Source organism: Bactrocera dorsalis, unplaced genomic scaffold (genome assembly GCF_023373825.1).
Source record: "Bactrocera dorsalis isolate Fly_Bdor unplaced genomic scaffold, ASM2337382v1 BdCtg085, whole genome shotgun sequence".
Classification (NCBI taxonomy): domain Eukaryota; kingdom Metazoa; phylum Arthropoda; class Insecta; order Diptera; family Tephritidae; genus Bactrocera; species Bactrocera dorsalis.
Window position 1 is genome coordinate 18,039 of NW_026038136.1, and position 10,639 is coordinate 28,677.

Below are 10,639 nucleotides of genomic sequence, written 5' to 3' on the forward strand. Positions count from 1 at the left end.
TAGTTAAACCATTATCGCACAGCGAAACCCACGCTTACACGCGCACACCTTTGCTTACCAGCAATCTAAACTTCTAAAGCTACAGCATTCGCGTATGTGACGGCGACACGTACAGTTCGAAACCTCGCAAACCTCGCCAAGTCCGAGTTTTAGATATTTCCGCCATTAACAAGCTCCAACTGAGCACCGATGCTCACACGGGTGTTGGGGTGCACGGTGTAATTGCGAAATAATATTTTCATTTAACGGCTATTTAGTCATAAAAGTGTAAAGTGATTATTGGACGTGCATGTAAATATGCGATTTCGCCAGTAAAGGTATTCTCAATCAAACGAAACCGCCAAAGCAGTTCCGAGAATAAATAGTTAGCTATTGAAATTAGATACAGTTAATTAAAATGTGTACAGTTAATTCAAACGTGAGAACACGCAACTTAGAAGGTTGTGATAATTATGGTTCCGATGTAACCTTGGACATACCGCCGGGCGGCCTCTACACAGGCTCTTCGGATTGCATTGTCGACGAAGCGGATGCGAACGAGCAACGAGACTGCTGTTCGGCTACTGGCGATTGGCTGAAGGATACTGCTGCGAATGTGTTTCGCAAAAAGACGCTGTACAAGCGGCTGCCCATCTTAGAGTGGCTACCAAAATATGATCGAAATGATGTTGTGGGTGATTTGGTGGCCGGTATTACCGTCGGCTTAACTGTGATACCTCAAGGTCTTGCATTTGCAGGCATAACGGGTCTGGACCTGCAAGTGAGTACACGGATTCTAGTTCCACGCAAAATAGTTTTTGAAGTGACTGTGAATATTTATTGGAACTAAGAGTATTTAAAAAGGCCATCAAAGTCAAAGTTTTGAAATTTTGAAAAAAAACATAAATCTGTGCATAAAAATAAATAGGTTGGTATATTTTAAAGTGTACCGTGTAAAGTTTTCACAATGCACCATCAGCTTTCAGATAACGGTGTATTTCATAATCGTAAAACTTTCAACTTTTTAGTTTTTGTAGCTCAAAATTATCTTTCAAGCCCATTTAAGCGCGTCTGTCTTAGGAAACCAGCTTTTCGTAAGAAATTCCGTTGGCAATGGGCAAGAAATATTTGATCTTCTCTTCTCACTAGACTTCCGAGGAACCATTTGAAATCCGCATTTGGTTGCTCTAAGAAATTTTGTCATCTGTGTTCAAATCTAGTTTTAGGCAATCAATAGTTTTTTCTGATAGTTTTTTTTCCTTGAAGAAGAATTTGAATTTATTTAATTATACATGAATAAAATAATATAATGAAAGTAGGAATAAAATTAAAAAACCCGTACCGCTTTCAAGTTTATGAATTTTTGATATCTTTCAATACTTAAATATTGACGGCTGAAACCAGTCTCCTACTCAATACTAACTCCGTACCACTCGGTGTCTCACTCACAGTATGGCTTGTACAGTTGCTTCATGGGCTGCTTCATCTACGTGCTATTCGGCACCAGCAAAGACGTACCGGTTGGACCCACGGCCATAGCCGCACTGCTCACGTTCCAAATAGGGCGCGGTGATTTGGTGAAGACGATATTGCTAACATTTCTAACGGGTATAATTGAGGTGCTGATGGGCTTACTGAAGTTGGGTTTTCTCATTGATTTCGTATCCGGACCGGTTAGTGCGGGCTTTACCAGTGCCGCCTCATTGATCATATTCACCTCGCAACTGAAGGATTTGCTCGTCGTGGACACAGCCGGTGACACGTTGGTGGACATGTGGGTTTCTATTGTCAAGGATTTTCGCAACATTAGCTGGAATGATTCCGCGCTGGGTGTGAGTGCTGTTTTCCTGCTACTCTCCATGCGTGCCATGACTTTTATTGAAATTGGACCTAAAGAGGGTAAGAAAAGCTGGCAGCGTGTACTGCAGAAGACCATCTGGTTGATTGGCACCTCGCGCAATGCCGTGCTTGTGGTGCTGGTGGGAATGCTGGGCTACCATTTACTGCAATCCGGTATTGACATCTTCCGTATGGTGGGTTATGTGCCCAGTGGTTTGCCTGAGTTTAAGCTGCCAGCATTCTCAGCGACTACATACACAAATACAACAAGCGGTGAGCTTGTTGAGATGAATGAGAGCTTTCTCGATATGGTTTCCAGTTTGGGCGCTGGTTTAATCGTGATTCCGTTGGTTTCGCTGCTGGAAACAACAGCTCTCATACAGGCGTTTGGTAAGTGATGTGAGAGTACTTAATTTTTATAAGTAGGTATACATATTTTCTGCTTGTATCCACAGCTGACGGCAAGCCTTGCGACGCCAACCAAGAGCTCATTGCCATTGGTCTTTGCAATGTGGGCACATCATTCGCACAGGGTTTCCGTGGTAACGGTCCCTTGGCGCGTGGTGCTGTCTTGAATGCCAGCGGGGTTCGAACACAGATGTCCAACTTATATACGGGCGTTATTGTTATCTTCGCACTACTTTATTTTACGCCTGCCTTCTATTACGTGCCGAAAGCAGCTCTGGCGGCCATCATTGTCTCGGCGACGATTTTCATGTTGCAATATCGCGTAGTCAAGCCCATGTGGCACAGCAAAAGTAAGACCTTAAAAAACATACTTTCCTTTCCCGTTAACACTTCTAATTGCTTTTCAGGAACCGATCTCATTCCCGGTCTGGGTGCATTCTTTGCCTGCATTGTACTGCCTATACAGATCGGCATATTGGTCGGCATGACTATTAATGTGATATTCATTTTGTACAGCGCAGCGCGTCCCAAGCTACGAATTGAAACTTTGGAAGTGAGTCCATTTAATCTGCAGCAATCACAAATATGTATAATTAATTCTCACCCAACTACAGGCCTCGAATGGTATCAAGTATCTCATGCTCACTCCTGATCGTTGCCTCATCTTCCCATCGGTGGAGTTCGTGCGCAACGTGATCAATAAGCACGGCCGCAAATCGACACTGCCGGTGGTCATCGACTGCACCTACATTTATGGTGCGGACTTCACGGCCGCCAAGGTCGTCTCCATGCTGATCAAAGACTTCGAGACGCGCAACCAAAAACTCTACTTCTACAATCTGCAAGCGCGTGTAGCGCAGGTGTTCGAGGGTCTCAACAAGGGGCTGATTGTTATCTACGATGCTGAGCATTTGGAAATGGTACTCGCAGGCAAAGAGTTGGAAGCGAAGTCCTGAGTAATGGACAAATCGTGCGATTATTCAACTGCCAAGTAAGCGGAATGGGAATGTAAACCGACGAAAGTATTATGGAAGAAGTGAACGGCACACGGATGCTGTTATGAGTACTTACGACGCATTATTAATCCTTATCACCCTAATGGGATTAGGTACCCGTTACAATAACAATAACGCATTATACCACCAACTTTTCAGACCTCATATGATAAAGTTGGAATTATTTTTCTAAGGTGTTATACTAGACATACCTCATCTTATAATTAATATTTACTTTGAAAAAATTACATTCAAACCACATCTGTACATATTTATAATAAGTTAATTATTTAAGTAAAATTAAACGATCTTAATACAAACACATATATAAGTGTATATAGAAAACAAATAAATAAATTTGAAAATGTAAAATTTCGTTTCTTCCATGCGAACTCACGCAATTCTTTCATGATCTCCGCTTGGGAAGAATTAAATTATATTTGTTCTCATTTAAGCACTCTGACGATCGCAGAGGTGCTAAGCGAAGGTAATTTCTGCCAATGTGACCATCAAATTGCGACAGCAAATAGCTGGCTCCTGTGGCTGCGCATTTCATTGCTCATTGTGTTGCTTAATCAAACTTGATAATCTTGATAACTCTTAGTTTAAATATATTCTTTTGTCAATGAGCGATGAATCTGTCAAATTGATGTTAATAAATTGTAATTTATTTCAGGAGCGACTTAATTTGCGTGCACTGACGCTAGCATGAGCTTGTCATCAGACAAGGTGATCTGCTGAAAAAAAATTATTTTCGATTATAATAATTTTGCATCATAATATGACTGCCACATATATATTCACTAATTGAGAGCAGCCTAATTTCGGCTAGTGATTCTCCACTAGTCAGTTGATGAAGCAACCAATGAGTAAAAACAATAAATATTTATTGAATTCATGTTAAAAATGATACGTGAGGGACACCCGGGGCGTATGAGTAATTCATCTAATAAATTTTTACTATTTTATACAACATAGTTTTATGGTTTTGAACAATATACATACATATGTATGTACATATGTCATTATGTGAAAATATAGACATTGTTTTTTATTGAAGCAATATTTTTTTGCAAAATAAATTAGTGGAAAGCAATTTTTTTTTTGTTTTTCTTAAATTTTTATTATCTTGGAAGCTGAACCAAACTTAAAAACACTTAAGAGCATAAAAACTATAAGAATCATTCCAGAATTAAGAATTGCCTCCCTTTTCTGGGAGATAGCGGTGAGACTTAGTATAAGGAGAACAGCATTTGACTTATTAACGAAAAAAGTACTTCTACTTGTTAATGATCCTCGCTAACGGAACTTAATTATTAGTGAGATCGTTTGGAGACTATTTGACAAATTCAATATGCCTAAAAGTATGCTTCAAGATCAGAAACTCACTTTCTAAAGGCTCGTTTCTAATTTTTTTCAGTGTATAAGGCTTTATACAATGAAGCTTTCGTTTGCCGTCAAATTATAATATTAAATCTACTTTCGGGCGTAAGAAGAAATAATTAGCAAAAGTGTACACACATACACTGTCACCTCAAATGCTCTCATATAGATGCCGATTGACAATCACATCACTGGAAACAGTCGATGAAATGCTCTTCGCTCTAAGCGCTTTGGTCACAATGAATACCGAATTTTCAAATGAGAGGAGACGAAGAAATTGCTTACCTTTAAATGAAAAATATTTAAAAATACTCTAAACAGCCACCAAATATTCTGTGAAATTTAAAACTCCTTTTACTATTTTTGAATCATAAAAACAAAACAAAATAACTGATTTTGATATAATGGATCCAATTACTTTTGACAAGTTGTTGTTTTCGGGCTTATGACATAAACCTATATAATTGAATCAAGAATTGAATATTTGGGTAAAAAAACAGTAAGACTTTGTTAATAAGTCTAAAATTCATAATTTATTCTTCTAAATCTATGTCGTCTCCCTTTGCTTTGCCCCAATACACTTGTGCCAACGTTTATTTCAATCTTCAAAAGAGTTGTTACAGTCAATTTCCGGAATGCCCTTCAATGCGCGTACCGATTCATATTTAATATCTTCAATTTTCCCCGGAGCAGTCGTTTGAGTTTGCTGAAAAAGGAATTAAATTAGGCGAACAAAATGTTTGCGACACGATATTGGTAGAAAATGTAGCGAAAAACTCACGAAGAATCAACGCAGTATGCGACGGTGCATTACATCAACCAAGTGTTGTCGGCCCATAATTTCGGCCTTTTAAGAATAGCTTCGCACATATGACGCAAAACGCTCAAACAGTACTTCTTGCTAATAGTTGGCCAGTCGGAAAGAATTTGAAGTGATCCACACCTCGACAATCGAAGAAAACTGTCAACGTAATCTTGATTTTTGATCTGCTTTGACGTAGTTTTTTCGGCTTCGGCTCACCTTTGCCACGATATTCGGCAGACTGATCGTCTTTTTCCAACTTGTAAGCATAGATCCAAGTTTCATGACATCCTGGTAGTCGGAAAGCACAGACGTTAACTCCACGCTGTTTTTCAAGAAAATTTAATGATTTTGGAATCAATTCTGCTTTCACTTTTCTTCGGCCCAAATGATCTTTCAAAATGGTTTTGACACATCCTTCCGATAGCACAACGATGCCAGTAAGATCTCTGATTGTTAATCGTCGATGCTCAAGTACCAATTCCTTTATTTTATTGACGTGTTGATCATCAGTTGATGGCTCTCGATAATAATAATTTGTACCAATAAAAAAAAATTGCTCGCAAGAAACTGTTATCACCGAAGGCCTTTTCCAATATTCCGAAAGTTTCGGTACCAGAACCTTGATTTCGCACACAAAATTTAATGGAACTTCTTTGTAGAATAATTTCACTCATAGCAAAAATCACCGAATGCAATTTATGTACCTAAGAAAGGCAAGCGTATACTAAACAATAAATGATGACTTTAATCTGATATTTCCACAGATGTGACAGTCAAAGCAACGTAGAAAAAAAATATTTAAACGAATGGTTTTTGCCGCGAAATTTAAATAAAAAGACTTACTTGTTTTTTTGGCCAGAGAATATTTTATTCATTTCTCATTTCAAAGTACAGTTGCAAATGCAATATGGTGGCGTTACTTGAGAGAATGCTTCTTCCTACAAAATTATTTCAAAATCCACATTGTCAACAAAACTGTTTTACTTTGATATTTTTTGTTAGAATTTGAATACGCAAAGATTTTAAATAACGGAAAATCATCGCAAATGATTCATGAGAAAAATCAAAACAATTTTTTTTTTGATATTATGGTTTAACAAATTGGTTCGTATGAGGAACAACTCTCCGAAATAAAACAATCTTATATAGTGGAACCATCAATATTGATGATTAGGTAAATGGTATCGACTCTGTTACGAATTTGCAGAATTGATGTGATATGGCATCATCGTAATGACAATGTCCGAGGTGTGGGCATTAAAAGTGTATAAAATGTATTTAGTTTTCATCTGAGATTGATTGAATAAATGTCGTTGGGTTTTTCTGCTATTTTCCCAACGTAAAAAAAAACATATCTTGTTCTTATTTAATTAAGTTTTAATATAGATTCTTCGTTGGGTCATCTTGGATGGAACAGACTCAATATTATATATATAATACTATAAATTATGTATGAAATGTTTCATCAGTCATTGGCTCATAAAATGCTTTAAAAGGAAAACAGGCAAACTCATATACAAATCAGTTTTTATTTCGAGTTTTATATTTTGTATACCATATTGTGCGTACATATGTATGTATGTATGTACGTGCATATAGGATTGTATATAGGAACAGTTTTGACCAGAAATGAGCTTCTTCATTAAATGCATATTTACAAATGGATATGGAATCGGTTAAGGGCGCACACGAGCAAGAAATAAAGTATTTACAACTTGCTGGTATTGTCAGGATTCTCAATGCAGGCCACATCGATGGTAAGTGTGGAATTTAAGGTCGCATTGCTACTTCTAATACCAGCCTCTACGTAATTGTCTAGAGGCAGTTTCGTCGCCGTGCCATTTTGATTCTCCCTCAGCGCCTGCGTCAGTGCGTTAGTGTTATAGCACAATGTTAGGCTAATATTCAGACCATCGAAGATTTGCACAACATTTGGTTTCAAATTATAGAAGATAATTTTTTGGTTACGGCGCTTGAAATCTTCGATCAGAGAAGAGATCACTTTGGCGGCAGTGTAGTCAGCGCCATAGATGTACGTGCAGTCGATGACCACCGGCAGTGTGGTTTTGTTGCCGAACTTCAACACCAGGTTACGTACAAACTCAACTGAAGGAAAGATGAGACAACGATCCGGTGTGAGTTTCAGGAATTTTAAGCCTTCCTGCGTCTAGAAACATGGAAACAGATTAATATATAAAGTTAACTTAGTTATTAATTGTAAGCCGCCAGTAAGTACCTCAAGTGTCTCCAAGCGCACTTTGGGACGCGCTGAGTGATATAAAATAAACAGAAGATTTACGCCTATTGCCGCGACAATCCCCAGCTCCAACGGCATAACCAAGCAAGCAATGAAGGCGACGAAATAAGGAATCAAATCGGTGCCTGAAAGCAACAAAATATTGAAAAGTGAAATAATAAATTTTCGTTCAGAACGAAACGACTTTAACTTACGCTTACTGCGCCACATTGGCACAATCACTTGGTACTGCACTTGGAAGATCACGGCCGAAATAATGACGGACGCTAATGCAGCTTTTGGAATATAGTAGAAAAAGTCAGTTAGATAGAGCAGAGCGAATACCACAATGGTGCCGATGTACAAGTTGCCCAAGGGGGTGCGTACGCCACTGGCTTTATTGACAGCCGAGCGTGCGAGACCGCCGTTGGCCCGATAACCTTGGAAAAATGAATTGGCCACGTTTGCAACACCCATAGCGATCAGCTCTTGAGCTGTGTCAATAGGTTTTCCCTCCGCTACAAAATCAAAATAAATCAAAATCAAATTATTACAGAAAAGTCAATGAAATTTGTACTCTTACTCACCGAGAGCCTTACAAGCGGCGATGTTCTCCATTAAGGCAACGAGTGGCACAATGATCAGACCATAGCCCATATTATTAACCATCTCAAAGAAAGACTCAGCTTCTACTGCTGGCTCACCGGTGGTTTCATTACCCGGCATTCCTTCGATGGAGAAAGGTGGTAGTCCAAATTCAGGCAAGCCACTAGGTATGTAGCCTGTCAGCCGGAAATAATTCATACCCCGCTCCTGCATGTACATGCTTGCTGCAGCACAAACGATCACCAGAGTTGCATTTCGCGATACGCCAAAGAACCAGAGTAATTTGGTCGCCAAAATATGATACCATTGACGATGTATTTTCGGACCCACCTTAATGTCGCCTAAGGAGCGCATCAACATCAAGACGACAACACAGCTACAACCGAGAATCGTATCTGCTATGCGTATATTCCCTATGTCACTGATCATGCTGATCCAACGCTCCAAAAATGTTATGCCTTTGGTATTTTTAACGCCAATTATATCTTTTATTTGCGATGTGGTTATGATGAACGCAATAGCGCTTGTGAAACCCGCACTCACCGGCCCTGATACAAACTCTATTATGAAACTTAGCCGAAAAAGCGCCATGAGTATTTCGATGATGCCGGTGAGGAATGTGAGCAAGACCGCTCTTTGCCAGACTCCTTTGGCGAACTGGAAAACCATAAGCGATGCGATGGCCGTCGAACCCACTGTGCTGTCCTTGCAGGTACCGAATATGACATAAGCAAAGCATCCCATAAAGGCGCCGTAAAGACCGTACTATGGAACCAAAAGAATTTTAAAATTAGATTTTTTTTAAAACAATTTATTTATGTTTACAAGTAAATAATACAATTTTTACAAAAATGTTATTTTTAATGGAGGATGGAACCCTGTGCAAAAGTTCATACAAGTGCGGAAAGTTTTCTGGCAGTCATTCGCTTGGAAGTGGACGGAAACGATTATTTTACGTGTGGCTCAAGCAGCTCGTGACTTCCAGTCTTAGATCAAGTATTCTCTGGATAGCCAAAGAACATCCGTTTGACGGCGAGCTAAAGTGAGAAGGCGAAACATTTTTCTCCAGGGTTGTGCGCTGATTTTTGGGATCCGCCACGTAAAAAACACCCCAATGTAAAGACGAAAAAAGCCTCGGACGAGAGACCTCCCTTTTGATGATGACCATCGCAAACATATTAAGGATTAGGATTCAAGGGCATACACCTCAAATATCCCTTAATTGGAAAGGTGCCACTGCCCAGCTGGTTGACGTCCTCGTTAGAGTGAAGGCTGACATCACCGCCGTCAAGAAGTGCGATGGATACGACAAGGACTGTGACGAATAGGTCTTTGTAGCATTTACTGTAATGGCCATTTAAAGGAGCGCAAATTCGTTGTGGGAGATCAAAGCGAAGTTCTTCAACTTATTGCTAATTCTCGCCCACGCCCGAAGGAAGAGAAGGAAGATGTGAAAAAAGATGCCTTATATTAATGCTTGGAGCTGCCCCGCCACGATGTTAAAATTGTGATTGGCGACTTTAACGCTATGGTGAGCATAAAAGGTATCTTTGACACAACGGTCATCCATCCATTTTAAAAATAAATAGATTTTTTTAAATTCCTTGATACCTCTGCTTCCATAGCTGGGGCTTGTTATATCTTTTGGATAATCGATCAATGTTCTTCAAAATGACCAGAACGGAATCCACGAAGCGGAAATTGCGTGTTATTGGCTGTCACAGTATCAGAACATATTTCAGACACCAAGCTTGCGTTCCCGTCTTTGTCGAACAAAACTTTAAAATATTCACAGGTATACCGCTACAACAGCAACAACAACGATCTTAATTACTAGAAAAAACCTACCTGCGTTGGCAAGCCAGCGACGCCCGAGTATGCTAAGCCCTGCGGTATGACCGTTAATCCGACAGTTATGCCTGCAATGATATCACCGATGGCATCGTCACGATTGTAATGTGGCAACCAATTCAAGATCGGCAATCGTTTGTAAAGTGTCTTCTTACGAAAGACATTCTTCAACCCGGTCGCACAGAACTCTCCAAAGTTCCGCTTCTTCTCAGGTGTTTGGTGATCTGTGACAAGTATGAACTCGGTGGATCCATTAAATTGTGCCTCGAGCGGTTGGTCAACTTGTGAGCGTGTTTTGAACTCTTCTGCTGTTTCTACACTTGACATTGTGTTCACTTGTTTATTTGTTTTGATCGATTTGCTTAATTTTTTTTTAATTTCGCGATATTATTTTCGGTTTGTGGACATCTCTTTTCAAATTTAATCGCACAGGTCCGCACGCGCCGAGTGTCATAAAGAGAGTAAATTGTGAAGTATGAAAATGGCGTTCCAAACCTTTGATGCCTGCTGTTGGCAGTGCTAGTTGATTGAACTCAT

The 10,639-nt window shown here is 39.6% G+C and overlaps 2 protein-coding genes across 2 annotated transcripts; one reads left to right on the forward strand and one right to left on the reverse strand.

Annotated features, from left to right (window-relative positions):
• On the forward strand, window positions 1-3,579 carry LOC105226765 (sodium-independent sulfate anion transporter). The gene is made up of 5 exons (XM_011205792.4): window positions 1-760; window positions 1,431-2,208; window positions 2,274-2,576; window positions 2,634-2,779; window positions 2,841-3,579. The coding sequence occupies exons 1-5, from the start codon at window positions 398-400 to the stop codon at window positions 3,180-3,182; spliced, it is 1,932 nt and encodes a 643-aa protein (XP_011204094.2). The 5' UTR covers window positions 1-397; the 3' UTR covers window positions 3,183-3,579.
• A 3,340-nt stretch (window positions 3,580-6,919) lies between these two features.
• LOC105226805 (sodium-independent sulfate anion transporter) lies at window positions 6,920-10,639 on the reverse strand. The gene is made up of 5 exons (XM_029550406.2): window positions 10,100-10,639; window positions 8,233-9,016; window positions 7,861-8,163; window positions 7,646-7,791; window positions 6,920-7,576 (listed from the first exon to the last, which is right to left on the reverse strand). Exons 1-5 carry the CDS (start codon window positions 10,427-10,429, stop codon window positions 7,118-7,120), a joined length of 2,022 nt encoding a protein of 673 aa, XP_029406266.2. The 5' UTR covers window positions 10,430-10,639; the 3' UTR covers window positions 6,920-7,117.